The sequence below is a fragment of the Gastrolobium bilobum genome, unplaced genomic scaffold, assembly GCF_033153095.1.
Source record: "Gastrolobium bilobum isolate Gb01-03AN ecotype WA unplaced genomic scaffold, APGP_CSIRO_Gbil_v1 utg1221, whole genome shotgun sequence".
Lineage (NCBI taxonomy): Eukaryota > Viridiplantae > Streptophyta > Magnoliopsida > Fabales > Fabaceae > Gastrolobium > Gastrolobium bilobum.
In genome coordinates, this window is record NW_026897257.1 from 1618387 (window position 1) to 1634523 (window position 16137).

The 16137-nt window shown below is 34.2% G+C and overlaps 1 protein-coding gene across 2 annotated transcripts; it reads left to right on the forward strand.

The window, feature by feature from the left end:
- Nucleotides 1-13396: 13396 nt before the first annotated feature.
- On the forward strand, nucleotides 13397-14362 carry LOC133305523 (pathogen-associated molecular patterns-induced protein A70-like). Of its 2 annotated transcripts, XM_061505770.1 has the most exons (2): nucleotides 13397-13589; nucleotides 13701-14362. In XM_061505770.1, exons 1-2 carry the CDS (start codon nucleotides 13414-13416, stop codon nucleotides 14164-14166), a joined length of 642 nt encoding a protein of 213 aa, XP_061361754.1. In that variant the 5' UTR covers nucleotides 13397-13413; the 3' UTR covers nucleotides 14167-14362. The 2 variants fall into 2 exon arrangements, with proteins under 2 accessions (XP_061361754.1, XP_061361752.1); XM_061505768.1 differs by having other exon boundaries at nucleotides 13397-14362.
- The last annotated feature ends 1775 nt before the right edge of the window (nucleotides 14363-16137 follow it).

Sequence of the window (16137 nt, forward strand, 5' to 3'; positions counted from 1 at the left end):
TTCTAAAGATGGGTGGAAGAGGGTAGGGTAGGATAAGATCTTTTATAAGAAGCAACCCAATGGGGAAAGAAAAAAAAACCTTTGCTTGCACAAAACTCAAATAGCAATTGCTGAGGGGTCTATGTTGTGCAGAAGTAGCATAACAGATATAAATTTGTTACTTGTGCTATTGGTGCTTCTTCCTCTTCAACAATTTCCCTCATTTCTGTTATTTGTGTTGTTTGTGCTTCTTCTTCCTCAACAATGGCCTACCGTCGAGATTTATCCGGGTACACACCCCTACCTGCCCGGGTAAATAATTCAAACAATTTTCGAGATATCAAGAAATATACCGGGTACACCCCTCCATAACCAGGTAGGCATAAATTTTCAAAAAATACCCGGGTAGGGAGGGAGTACCCGAGTAGACTTGGTGATCAACGGTCAAAAGAGACAAATTGGTGTTATGTTTCTTTAGGAAGTTAAATTTTTGAAATAGTTTACGATAAAGGTCAATTTGATAATTAATTATTAATAAAAGGTTATAAGGGTCAAAAAAAACCAATTTTATTTGGAATAAGTGTAGGATTAAGATTTTAAATTTATTTTAAAATATTATTGAAAATAATACTAAAGAAGATTAAATACATATTGTTACTTTTATCTTCTCAGCTTTTTTATACCAAGCAAACTATCATCATTATCGTTATCACTTGTGTATACATAAAAACGGGATTCATGTGAGCTCATTGCAGGAGTACAGGGAAAAGAAAAAGCAAATCCATGCACTTTTATACGCTGTTAATAAACTCTGCTTGAATCCGTCGGATTGAACCGAGAATCGGAGTTTGAGCGGGTTAACGGATCGACAGACCAGACCGGTGATCCATTTTTGGCAAAAATTGAAACCGGACTGATTTACTTTACTATTTTGAGATAATGGGAAAATTTTTATATTTGGTCATATTTTTTTCTTACTATTTTTAATATTAAACTAATTATTTAAACTATTAAAAAAATTAATTTTAAAAGAGATTCTTTTATTTTATTTGGTCACATTTTTTTTTCCAAATATTATCATTAATTAATCAAACTCAAATAATAGAAATATAGTAAATAAAAGTATATATAACCATAATAGTTTAAAAACATTTTTTTCTTCTTATTTCGTAATTAATTTTTTAAATACGAATTGAAGGATATGTCCGTCAAAATGCTATGATACAAATAATAACACTATATCCTTACGTGGACTACCATCCTTAGTCAGATTCGTAGGAATATCAAACTCCAAGTTCAGGAGTTTTTCACAGACGGCGCCAATGTTCTGTCCTTGTTACAGAGATGTCCAGCCCAATAGGCTGGTATGTTACTCTTGGATCTAGTGCCATCTCCAAGGTGTTTATGGAAGAGATATCCTTGAGTCAAGCAGATCACTGTGCACATAATACTGTTAACGGGGTTAGCCAATTGGGTGTGTGTGCGCACAGTGACAACATAATAGTAAGAGAAAGAGCGTAACGTACCTTTAGAGTTTATCTTATATTTGTAGAGGTTACCTGTGGGTAGTGTGGATGGGTCTTTGATGCCTTTGATAAGGGCCCAGGCCTACTTGTTATGCTGACGTATTAGCATTAGTATTCTTGATGGATATCTATCAGTGATTAGATTAGATTTACATCTTAGATAGCCCCTTATTAGGCCTGTCACTTAATGGGCCCCTTATACGGGTCCATAACAGATACATACTTTATTATAAAAATATACATTTTTAAACTATCATAAAAATGTAATTCTATTACATATTTATAAACAGTTCAACAATTAACCAAAATTAATATAATAAACAGATTTGCCTGTAGCCATAGTCTTCATTTCAACAACCAAACTTAATATAATAAACAGATTTGCCTTGAGTCATGGTCTTCCACTGGATCTATATGCTATATATGGTGCCAAGCTAGTTGTTTTTAGTCGCTTATCAATCCTAATCAGTCATCATTTGGTGTATGAAAGTCGTGATGAATTGTCTATTCTTTTACTATTCTTTTTTTCTAATCTTTTCATAAACCGGACAACATGTATATTAATTAAAAAGATCTCGCTAAAAAGAAGTGAAATGCCGTCTATTTTTCTTCTTCTTTTATTTCTCAACAACCAAACTTAATAAAACAAGCAGATTTACCTTGAGTCTTAGTCTTTATCAGGATCATCACGTGTTCAAGTTCCAAGTGAGAATTTCAAGTTTCTGACTAGGTTCATAAATAAACACATACAATTTTTTTTTAATTATTAATGTTAGCAAGGATATTGGACTAGTAGGCTCAAGCTGTTAGCAAGGATTGTAACCGTCATCAAAGTCATCAAGTCGTTAGCTTAACTATTGCAATTAGTAGGCTGTTTGTAACAGTCATCTAGCCGTTAGATATTTAGTAGTTGTTAGCTGTTGCAGAATATTTTATTTGTTTAGTTTGTTTTCTCTGATGAGTTTGTTAAGTAAAAGATAAGATAGTATAGTTGTAGATAAGTTTGTATTCAAATGTATAACAGCTATTGTAATGCCTATAAAGGCAACTCAATTGATTCAAATGAAAGTCAGTTCGATACCAAATTATTATGGTATCAGAGCACGATCTCTGTTAAACACTTCCGCAAAATTGAAACTCTGAGTGAGTGCCTTACGTCAAGTGCGAAAGCTTGGTCAGTTGAGAATGGCTAAGGAGGGAAGTAGCAAAACAAAAATAATCTCGGATCATGGCTCTCCTTTCTATCTGGGAGGGTCTGATAATCCCGGGATTTTGTTGACAACAGTGATGCTAAAAGGTGAAGCCAATTACGAGAATTGGGCTAAGCTCATGAAAAACGCACTCAAGGCCAAAAACAAATTGGGGTTCATTACAGGGTCTGTGAAGACGCCAGAAAAGAATGACACTGAAGAGTGGAATGCATGGGAGATGTGTAACTCAATGATTAATGGTTGGATACACAACACTATTGATCCTACGCTTCAGCCATTCATCAAGTGTTTTGATAATGTCAAGGACCTCTGGGACGACTTAAAAGAGCGTTACTCAGTTGCAAATGCTCCAAGAGTATATCGGCTTAAAGCAAGTTTGTCTGCAATTAAACAACAAGGTAGCAGTGTGGGAGCGTATTACACAAAAATGCGAGCCGTATGGGACGAGCTTGAAGGGAGTAAAGTGTACAAGTCTTGTACTTGTGGAGATACATGCGCATATGCAAAAGAAGTAGAGGAAGAGAAGGAAAACGATAGAGTATACCAGTTTCTTATGGGACTCGATGAAGCCACATTCGGGCACCTACGCACACAGATATTGAATACCACACCACTCCCATCACTGAACAAGATTTATGCCATTGTCACACAGGAGGAAACACATCGTTCCATAATTCGTACACAAAATGAAAGAGCTGATGTCATAGGTTGTGCTGCACAAACTGTAGCACCTACAGGGATGGAGAAGTTCGCTGAGCGTGTACCTTGCCGCCATTGTGGAAAGACTAACCATGAATCATCTAAATGTTGGCAAACTTTTGGCTATCCCAATCGTGGAGGTGGCAGGGGGCGAGGACGTGGGCGCTTTGCAGGAGGACGAAGTCATCCAAACTCTAACAACTTTCACACTGCACAGAATAGTGCAAATGCTGCAACAACTAAGGAGTCACAGGAACATGTTGCTGCCTTTTCTGCTCTAACTCCAGAAGTTGTGACAGACGTGGTGACGCGCTTGCTTTCATTGGTGGATAAACCTCATCCTCCTGCTGAAAAATTATCTGGTAACGTTGTTTCTTATGATTGGCTCATTGATAGTGGTGCGTCTCGTCACATGACTGGCTCACTTGAACTGTTGGAGAATGTTAAAAATATTGAATCACTTGCAGTAGGGCTACCTAATGGAGCTGTAACACATGCCATAAAGAAAGGAACTGTTGCACTCAATCCACATTTTCTTTTATCTGATGTATTATTTGTACCCAATCTGAGATGCAATCTGATTTCTGTGTCTCAATTGGTGCAACAACAAGAAGAAGATGTGTTGTTTACTAATGAGAACTGTGTTTTGCAGGACCGCAAGCTGAAGATGGTGATTGGGTTGGGTGATCTCAAAGACGGAGTGTATGTGTTTCGCCAGAACCAAACAACAGCGTTTGCAGTTCGATCCCATGAATCTCTAGAGCTATGGCATAAACGGATGGGTCATGCCTCTCTTGAAGCTGTTTCAATGATTCCTTTTGTTGCAAAATTTAAATTTGATAGTGTAGATAATAAGGCCTGTGATGTGTGATGTCGGGCCAAGCAAACTAGAACTATGTTTTCTGTCAGTAATCATCATAGCAATGATTGTTTTGAACTTCTTCATTGTGATATATGGGGACCTTATCGTACTTCTTCTCATTCTGGTGCTCATTATTTTTTAACGATAGTTGATGATTTTAGCCGTTCAGTGTGGGTTTGTCTAATGAGCGAGAAGAGTGAAACTTATGAGAAAATGCGCAGGTTCCTTCTTATGGTGCACAATCAATTTGGTAAATCAGTAAAAATCATTCGTTCAAACAATGGAACTGAGTTTAAGTCTAAAAATATGCTTGAGCTTTTCCGTGAGAAAGGTATTCTCCATCAGACTTCGTGTGTGTATACTCCACAGCAAAATGGGAGAGTCGAACGCAAACATAGACATATATTGAATGTGTCACGAGCTTTGTTGTTCCAAGCTCATATGCCAATCGAATTTTGGGGAGAAAGTGTATTAACTGCGGCACACCTCATCAACAGAACGCCTTCTAAGGTCCTTGGTGGAAAGACTCCACATGAGCTCATTCATGGCAATGCAGCCAACTATTGCAATTTAAAAGTATTTGGGTGTTTGTGCTACGCCACTACACAACCCAAACCCACAGATAAGTTTAGTCCGCGCTCAAGGAGATGTGTCTTTGTAGGGTATCCTTATGGACAAAAGGGGTGGAAAGTTTATGATCTTGAGACAAATGAATATTTTGTGTCAAGAGATGTGCAGTTTTGCGAAACAGAATTCCCTTTTGCTATAACATCAGTCACTTCCTCTCCTCCTCAACTTCCTTTGACAATGCCTTTTGATGAAAGACCAGTGGCTGGTTTTTTTGCTGACAATGAGGATGATGAAGCTACCATTTCTCTTGAAGGTACCACAGAGACAGACCAAGAACCATTGCAGGAAAGGGGGAGCACACCAGAGCCTAGTCCTCTTGATGTAATTCCAACAACACCAATACTTGCAGCTCATGAGGAAAGGGGAGCATCACGTCCTACACGTGTCCGTAAGCTGCCTCAATATCTTAGTGAATATCAATGTAACTTGGCGGAAACACATGCACAAAGTCACGATATCACCTCACCTACTCCCATCTCAGGTATGCAATATCCAATACATAATTATGTCACGTTAACTAAATTCTCTAATCAACATCAAGCCTTTGTTGCAGCTATTGATGCAAGATCTGAACCCTGTTCTTTTAAGGAGGCAATGAAGAGTAAGGAATGGATGGATGCCATGAGTACTGAAATACGTGCTCTTGAGGAAAATAAAACTTGGCGTATTACCGACTTGCCGTTTGGAAAACATGCACTTCCATGTAAGTGGGTCTATAAGATCAAGTACCATTCTAATGGCAGTATTGAGAGGTATAAGGCACGGCTAGTTATTGCTGGGAATCGTCAAATTCCAGGTGAGGATTTCACTGAAACTTTCGCTCCTGTAGCAAAAATGGTGAGCGTTAGAACTCTCTTGGCTGTTGCTGTCGCAAAAGGGTGGGAGCTTCATCAAATGGATGTACACAATGCATTCCTTAATGGTGATCTTGACGAGGAAGTCTATATGCGACTTCCGCCAGGCTTCAGTTCAGGTTATGAGAATAAAGTTTGTCGTCTTCAGAAATCATTATACGGGCTACGACAATCCCCAAGGAACTGGTTCGCAAAGCTGAGTTCATCACTTCAAGCTTATGGATTTGTTCAATCACATGCGGATTACACCTTGTTTACATTACAACGTGGCTCTACTTTTCTTGCCTTACTTATCTATGTTGATGATATCGTTCTTGCCGGGAATGACCACCAAGCTTGCCAAGAGGTAAAGACCTACCTTAATCATTGCTTCAAAATCAAGGACCTAGGCACGTTAAAGTATTTTTTGGGAATATAAATAGCAAGGAACAAGGATGGGATATTTCTATGCCAAAGGAAGTATGCATTAGATATTTTGCGTGACACAGGTTTGACTGATTGTCGACCAGCTCATTCTCCTATGGAACAAAACCATCGCCTTGCTCTTGATGATGGTCCTGAATTTGGTGACCCTGCGCGTTATCGCAGGATTGTTGGGAAACTTGTTTATCTCACTATAACCCGTCCGGATCTCAGTTACGTCGTCCACATTCTATCCCAGTTCATGCAGTCGCCAAAGGAAGCACACTATAATGCAGCTATACGGGTATTACGGTATCTCAAGCTTAACCCCAGCCAAGGAATTCTTTTACCTAGTGCGAGTGATCTCAAAATTCATGCATATTGTGATTCAGATTGGGCAAGTTGTCCTTTGACGCGCCGATCTGTATCTGGTTTTTTTATTATGCTAGGCACCTCACCTATATCGTGGAAGACAAAGAAACAATTGACTGTGTCACGCTCTTCCGCAGAGGCAGAGTATAGGTCAATGACTGCAACTACAGCAGAGCTCATATGGTTAAAGTCTTTCCTCGCCTCCTTGGGTGTTGATCAAACTGAACCAATGGAATTATTTTGTGATAATCAAGCAGCAATGCATATAGCTGCCAATCCTGTCTTCCATGAAAGGACCAAACATATTGAGTTAGATTGTCACTTTGTGCGTGAGCATCTCCTAGCCAACACCATCCGCACTGCTTACATTCGATCTCATTCACAACTTGCTGACATTTTCACTAAAGCATTGGGCAAGACATCATTTCTTACATTTCTTCCCAAGTTGGGCATTTCTTGTCTCCATGCTCCAACTTGAGGGGGAGTGTTAGCAAGGATATTGGACTAGTAGGCTCAAGCTGTTAGCAAGGATTGTAACAGTCATCAAAGTCATCAAGTCGTTAGCTTAACTATTGCAATTAGTAGGCTGTTTGTAACAGTCATCTAGCCGTTAGATATTTAGTAGTTGTTAGCTGTTGCAGAATATTTTATTTGTTTAGTTTGTTTTCTCTGATGAGTTTGTTAAGTAAAAGATAAGATAGTATAGTTGTAGATAAGTTTGTATTCAAATGTATAACAGCTATTGTAATGCCTATAAAGGCAACTCAATTGATTCAAATAAAAGTCAGTTCGATACCAAATTATTAATTAATATAGAGGTATCTCCATTCAATCTGTTCTGGCCATCTTATTTTTAGAGTACGGCTCAATATATTACCTTTTTATTATAAGAGTGAGTACATTAGATTTTGCCACTAGAAAAAGGATGAGAGGCCATGTTGTCTGACCCCTAATTTTTTTTCAAAAATTTGCTTCAATCAAAATTTGAACGCGTAACAAAAGCAAACCATTGGGAGCTTATTTGAGCTACATAAAAATTCAATTATGGTCTGATGACGAGGATGGATGTGATCAGCACGATTTTATTTTTCGCTATCTTTGAATTGGTCAAGTGGTATATGTGGTTTGAACTTTGAGGTGTGACCATGCATGCTTTAATTTTTAAAGTGCATAATTAAGTATTTTAGAAGAGCCAGATCTTACCTTAATGACGGGTGGGCGTTTGACCGATTCAAACGTGATTCGTCCACTAAAACAAAATTTTGCCGTAAAACAATATTCTTATTTTATTTCATGTTAAAACCACCTTTCCAACCTCCAAAAAAAAAAAAAAAAAAACCACCTTTCCAAATCGATTCCATCCATAAACATCCGTTTGGTCCGATAAGTTATCATTTCTCTTCGACAGAAATGAAAATTTCAATCCTCTAGTATATTCTTGTAAGTGACAGCTGGTTTGATATTAATGAAATTTATCACTATATTTGTGTTCCCCCCCCCGCTAATTAATTATAGTTTTCCATTTTGAGTCTTGGTTGAATTGCTAAATTTTTAGAAAATTTGATTGGAAATTTGAAGAATTTCGTTTAAGAAATACATGTTATGTTAGATGCTTACAAATCAGAGTCGTTGATCTTTTTTTATCTAATGACTTTCAAATTATGTGTCAAATTTATTTGACAACTCATCTGAGAGCCATTAGATCAAAAAAGATCAATGGTATCACATGCTTACAAATCAGAGTCGTTGATCTTTTTTAATCTAATGGGTCAAATTTCAAATTTGATACTGGTGTCAAAAAATCCTACCTCTATGTATATATATGAAAAAATATTTTTACAATTATTGCAAAAGTTTTTATCTGTTACACTTTTGTATTACCCTGTATTGTAGAGATCCACTCTTTTTTGTGAGTACAGTAGACAATTTTCAGCAGCAACTACAAAAAAAGTTAAACTCATATATATTGCTAGTTTTGCCAGTATTTTTAATTTGATAACTTCACCGATTATTAAAAATAAATATTTATAAAATTATTTATGTCATTTGTTAAGGCATGTATAAAAATTATTAAATCAAATAAAACGATAATTTAGAAAAAGTAACAAAGAATTTATATAGTTTGAAGTAATTACATATTAAAAAAATAAATTTTCATGAATATAATTCAAATAACATTGATGTTTTAAAATTTATGTTTGAAAGAAAAATAGTCAACTACAAATTATTCATTTGAAATTCTATTTTTTTTTTATCAAAAAGTAAATTCACTTAAAATCAAATCTTTAAATTCTAATCCAATCACATCCTTAATAGTAATTTTTTGTAATTATTATTAGAAAAATATAATATAAATGACATTTACCTAAATAAGTATAAGCATTTAAGGTAAAATAATTTTTTATATGATATTAGAGTCTCTTTAGCCACTTAACCAAAAATTTGATATTCATCACGCTCGTTCTATTAAAAAAATATTATAATTTTTTTTAACATAAGTGGAACCTAATACATTATAGGAAAAGTATATGTCGTTTTAAATGATGTAAAGTTGTGTCATTTTAAATGAGAGAAAGAGATAAATTATAGAGAAGAGAGAGTAGACAAAAAAAGGTATGAATCTCATATCTCTGTGAGAGTAAAATAATACAAATTATATCATTTAAAAGGACAAATATTTTTTCCATACATTATTCATTCTTTGAAACCATTAATATAACATTTATCTTACAATTTTGAAGAGAGCCAAATAGAAAGTGAAGGTTTTGTCGGATATCCCTTTTCTAGATCGATGCAACTTTACATTTAGATTACATGATTTTAGCATAATGAATATAGTTATAAGGATTTTATGTCTCTCTTGTTATAAGAGATACTTTTTATGTTCAACTGACACAAAAACAATAAGACCCACCATAGTTAAAAAAACAAAAAAAAGGAGTTGCACAACTTTTGATTGTGCGCGCAGTTTTTTTTTGTTGACTTGAGCAATAGAAGACTTTATTTTTCTTGATTATAATGGAAAATGTTATATTTATAAATTTTTTGTTTATAAATTCTTACCAATTACATTATGTCTTATCGGTAAGATATTCTTGAATGAAATCTTATCGATAAGACATCATATAATTTATAAGTTTATAATTTTTTTTTATCAATATAACTCTACTCAATTATAATAGCGTATTAATTACCAAATTTTTTAGCATCCATTGAGATGGAATACATTGGTTGCGTCGAACTGTTTATCTATTTTCTTAAGAAAATACCGATCGCCAACTGGGATTGATATAGTTGGTGGAATTTTCCGCCCATACTAATTACTACTAACAGCGGCTTGGTTTCACCTTGCATTTTTTAAAAGTGATTAGCATCAACTTTGTTTCGTTTAACAAACACATGTTCTCTTTAATATAAATTTTCATAGTTAAAGATAAGTATGTGTGACATCATCAAAATATATTTAAAATGTTTGGAATATTATATCATTCTTTTAAAAAAGTTGAATTACTCATACTTTTTCTTCTGGTCGCTGGGTCATTAAACTTTATTATGTCTAAATATTATATGGGTTTTATATTTCTTATTCAACATGAGAATTGAATTTTCATGTTGTAGAGATAAAAAGTATGTGGGATCTGTATGTTAGAAAAAATTATATGTAGGACCCACGTTGATACGGAAATCGAAGTGTGTGTAGAAAAATTCAAATTCTCATGTTAAATGAGAATTATAAAACCCATATTATATAGTGCTATTGTATCGATGAACTATGTATTAAGTTTCTTTTAATTTCATGGTAGATAATATTTTAATTATATTTAGATTTTTTTTCATAATTAAAGATTGAGATTATAATTTTTAAAACCGTAGGCGATCCGACCATTTACTAGAATTCTATAAAAATAGTTTTTTTAAAAAAAAGAAAATCTAAAAAAATAATTTGATAGTGTTTTGTTCACAAACCACAGTGGATATCATTTATGCATGCAGTTAATTCACTGGAAACTTCTGATTGGTCACGCGTTTACCAGCGCATTAATAATTTTTTAAGCTGCTTTCATTTTACCCTCATTCTTACCTGTATCGTAATAATAATAGGAAAAGTTTCAGCTTTATACGGTACTGGTCTGAACTGAAATGAATGAATGTGAAAACACTGACTTTGCTGGCTGAGTAGGTGGTACGGGCATGTGCCTAGTTATGTGGTAACGACCCAAGTGTCACGGTTTTTGAAATTAATTATCGAAATATCATCGTTAGGTTAGGAGACAAATATTAATATGCCACGTTTCAAGGACTATACTGAGAATTAACGGGTTTAGTGTGTCTCGTTTCACGTGTACAGAACCGCTATGAGCCTATGATCAGTGGAGGTCCCACGTAACAAAAGCGGAAGCTCGAATGCCAAAGTTTCTGTGTTTTAGTATTATCAACTTAACTTACAAAATAAGAAAGAACCACAACATCTATTCCTCTGCAGATAACGTTTTTAATTTTAATTTAGGTTATGTGCAAAAGGCCGAGCCAAAGTGTCCCTAAATTCTAATATTACGTTCAGGTTATAATATGAACACTTTACTCATATATGTTATTAGATCAAATTTGAAGTATGATATAAAATCTACAGTAACTCTTAATTATCTACTGATCATTATTATTCTCAAATTTTCTAAGATTTTTTCCGAAACCATATTTTGCTGTCGTAACTTGCCTATAGTTTGTGTGTAAAATATAAATACAAATTGCTGAATCTAATTGGTAAAATTTATAGCGCTGTCAATTACATAATACCAAAAGCATGCTTCATGCATGTATGCAGAATTGCAGATGCATGCATACCTCCATAAGCTAGCTACTTGAGTAAGTGTTTTGCGACGAGTGCGGCTCAAAAAGTTTCTGCACAAATTCTAAGTGTTTTGGCTAGTTCACTGCACACCTAATGTGCAAAATCACTCATATTGTAGTCTATGATACAAGAAAATTACATTAAGGGCAATAGGGCATGTTAATGATGAAAGAAAGTTCAATAGTAAATAAGACATACTCGTGTACAATGCTCGGTAGAATTGAATTAAAGGGACTTCTCAGAGTAGACTCTAACGAGGGGTTGTTATATGGTCAACATAAATAATGAACAATTTATTTTCTAATAAATTCAAGAACATGTGACGCACCGTAGAATGACCCATGCGTTACCCCGGTGATTGCGTCACATACTTTACTTACGTGTACCTATTCCAAATGCGAACCAAACCGACATGTGGAGACGAGGAGTTATGTTTTTTAAATTAAAAGTATCGCCTAAACTAATAGGTTAAAAGCAGAAAAGTGGTATATTCCCATACATAAATTCATTGCACAAAAACATAACGAAATTCTTTTCTAAGCCAGCAGATTCCCATGGAAAATAATGATGCAAAATATCCCTGTTTCTGGATCACTATTACTATCTAATAATTGGAGTAACTAGCAATAATTAAGGGGTAAGACGCTTTTAAATTTGACTTGTTTTTAAAAATGAATATATGAAGGTGTATTTTTTATTGAGAAGAATATTCTTACTATCAACTCACTACCTATCTAATTATCATTGAATCAAAAAAAAGAATGTTAAAAAAATTCTGAAGAAAAAGAAAATACTGATCCAACAGTAATTAGATAAGTAGTGAGTGTTTGTTGTAGTAAGAATATCACTTTTTGTTTAATTTAAAGTACATATAGTTTAACTCACTAAAATTTAAAATAAATATATTTTTACTTATTAATTCTAAAGACAAACACAATTTAAATTCTTGTTTTTCCCAATTAAGAGATTATCCAGTTGTTTTGTCTATTTCCTTTCAGAGGATGGTACCAGACCTTTCCAATTTTAATTAAAGTCTACTCTCTCTCAGGAGGAGCATATATACATTGCCAACAGCATTCCGCTAATTTTCTGATATGCGAGTTAAATTGAAATCACACAAACCTACAATAAACCAGTCGTTGCATGTTAAATTCTGACAACCTGTACAAAATTAACCCAATATATTGCTTTCTCTTTTATGACAAAAAGGACGTCATTTTAATATTATCTTTTCATTCAAGTGTTATCGTTCTAATTATTAAAAAAGAGAGAGGCTCAAGTAGGGCTTCACCCAAATAGCAACAAATAGCGAATCTAACTTGCAAATGTGAATTGGACAAAACATGTTTTTCTTAATCATACCCTACACATATTACCCATGAATGAGTCACGTTTCCTTGCATTATTATGGATGACAAAATCAGAATAAAAATACATAAAATAAAACAAAATCAGTATAAAATTATAGGGAAGCTTATATTTAATTTTTTTTTTTTTTTTACAAATTCTTACAAATTATGTTATATACTAGAAATAATTTATTGTGTGCTTATAAATAAAAATTTATAAATATGAGTTTTCCCTAAAACTATAAATAAAAGATAAAGATTATATAATATAAAACGACGAGAAGATATTTTAAGTATGCTTAATGAGTTTTATGTTTATTATGTAATGTAACACAATTTCATTTTCTTACACACACATTAAAAGATAGAATTCACATATTTTTTTTTTTTTCACCATTTTACTTTCTCTCTGTTTTGTATTATATGTGTTAAAAACAAAACTTAAGTTATGTAACATAACACTCACAAAACTCACGCTTAATTAAGAGTAAAGAATAAACTGGTGGAGTCCCTCCGGTGCCCTTAAAGCACAAACAAAAGGAAAGAAAACGACAAACCGCTAAAAAGTAAACGTCAATGCTCAACAATAGTGCGGCTAGAGTCTCGTATCTATATATTAATCCATAGACACCATAACCTTAGAGAGAGAGAGAGAGAGAGACTCCAAAACAAGCGAGACAATGGCTGACCCAACAGCTATTATAGCTAGCTGGTTCACACCCTCTTCCCTTTTTATTATCGTAAACCTCGTCATCGGAACCATAGCAATCACTTCTCGCTTTGGTGCACCCAAAAGGGAAATCCACGACCACGAACCCCAACTCGTTCGCTCACCCTCCCTGTTAGAACGAGTCAGGTCCTTTAGTCTCGGTCACTATAACCATCACGAACCAACATTTGCTGCAGAACCCGAGTTCACTCAGCCCCAACAACTCGTTCGAACACCCTCCCTGTTAGAGCGAGTCAGGTCCTTCAATTTCTCCTTCAACAAATACGAACCAACACACGCAGAAACAGAGTATGCCCCAACCCACCAACCCGAATCCGAAAACCCGTGCCCGAACCCGGACAACCCGCAACTGGTTCGAACTCCCTCTCTCTTGCAGCGGCTTCGGTCCATGAGCTTCTCGCGTCGAGAGCAAGAACCCGAAAGTGAGGGTCCGGATCCAAAACCGGGTCGTGATTCGGGTAATGCGGAGATGAGGAAATCGGCGAGCGAGAGGGCGGGGTCAATGAAGTGTGAGCGGGAGGAGGATGAAGAAGCGGTGGAGCGGCGGAGGCCGGCGACGGCGAGAGGTGAGACGACGTCGTTAAGAGAAGACGAAGAGGTAGACGCGAAAGCTGATGATTTTATAAACAGGTTTAAGAAGCAACTGAGGTTACAGAGGGTTGATTCTCTTCTCCGTTACAGAGATATGCTCAGAGGAAATTGAGAAGAGAAGAAGTCATCACTGTTCATGGAAGGTGAATAAGGAAAAGCACAGAACAGATCGTCAGTGCGTGTGTGTATGTGTGTCTCTTCGTAGTTAGGTGATGTTATTATTGTACCAAACCAGAAAAAAAACTGGTTAAGTTTGTTGTATTAGTGCTTGAAAAATAACAATAGATGCATGGATTAATTGGTTTTGTGAAGTCATGGAATAAAGATTTCCAGCTACTGCTACTTATTTCTTCACTGTCAATGGTATATAAAATGCATGTGGGTTTAAAGTTTTTTACTGATAAACATAGACATAAACATGGGATTTATTTGAGGTTGTTGCAATGCTGGAGGAGAGAGAAAAAGAAAAAGCAATTCCATTTCCATGCACTTTTATACACTGTTACAGTGTTACCAATAAACTCTGCTAGTTAGCGGATAGACAGACCGGTGTGGTTTCGGTTTAACTTGATCCATTTTTGGCAAAAATTGAACCGGACTGATTTTCTTTACTATTTTGAGATTGGCAAAAAAAAATTAATTTATTGTTTTTTAATAATTTTTTTTTTGAAATTATTTACGAAAATATTGCACTCAAATACGTTAATATGAGCATGACCAAAGAGAGAGACACCCCTATATAAGGCGTGACTGAAGAGAGAGACACGTCCAAAAAAAGGCGTGACCTCCCTCGTATGTATATAACCATAATAGTTTAAAAACATTTTTTTTCTTCTTATTTTGTAATTATAAATTTTTAAATGCGAATTGAAGGATATGTCCGTCAAAATGCTATGATACAAATAAAGCGATAAACTATCTTTCTACTAAATAAATAAATAAATAAATAAAATAGATAAATAATAATAACACTATATCCTCATGAATAAAACGATAAACTATCTTTGTACTAAAAAAACAATAAACTATCTTTGTACTAAAAAAGCGACAAACTATCATAAAAGGGAAACTGAATTAGAATTCATAAGAATATGATACAAATTTTTATTCTGAAAATAGCTCGGTGCCTCCTTGAAGCTTTTAGTCCTGTCACTCTCACCAGCTGCTACTGCCACCATAACACGTCTGCTTAACATAGTGAATAATTATATGAAAAATATATTCTTATGTTGCAGGAGACTGTTTTTCTCTCATATACATATATCGATTTCTGTAAAAAAAAATTTATAAATGAGTGGGTCCCACATACAATTATCTCTATAACATAAGAGAATTTCTCTCCTGTTGCACGAGATTAATAAAGCCCATAATTATATTATCAACTAAATAAATTAGCTCGAATTATAATCTACATTTAATTATTTTGTGTTTGATGTGACTTCTTCTTATTTTTTTCGTGCTATATATATATAAAGAGGTAGGATATTCATACTACTAAATTTTTCTACTACCATTTCATTACCGCTCTAATCATCATTGGATTCAAAAGTTATTTTTCTTTCTCTCTTTTCATTCACTTTTCTTCTAATCCAATGGTAATTAAAGTGGTAGTGAAGTGGTAGTAGAAAAATTTGGTAGTATGAATATCCTACCTCATATATAAATATGAACAATTAATTTGAAATTTATTTTTAAGAATTTATTTGAATAAAAATATCATTTTATTTATTTTGTAAATTTTTATAATCTTATAATTCTATTTAAAATACTGACTTTTCAATTTTTAAAAATAAAACAAGAACTAATCTATAAACAAGTTAATAAAAAAATAATTTTTTAAATTTTATGAAATTAGTCAAATTACGTTACAAATAATATTTTTATCCATTTATATCATATTCCAATACTCTTTGATTCAGATTAAATATATGATAAGATTATATAATTCTATAGTTCTGCTTATTTAGTGCAGGATATGATATGTATTTATCATTCCTTTATCGCTTCCTGCTTCTATCCAACCTTTTTATCATGCTTATGTTTATCATATCTTATCCACCAAGCCTAAAAGTCATAAGACTCA

Bases quoted from the DNA above. Each gene is read 5' to 3' on its own strand.
- LOC133305523 (XM_061505768.1), top strand. From the start codon at position 13,414: ATGGCTGACCCAACAGCTATTATAGCTAGCTGGTTCACACCCTCTTCC.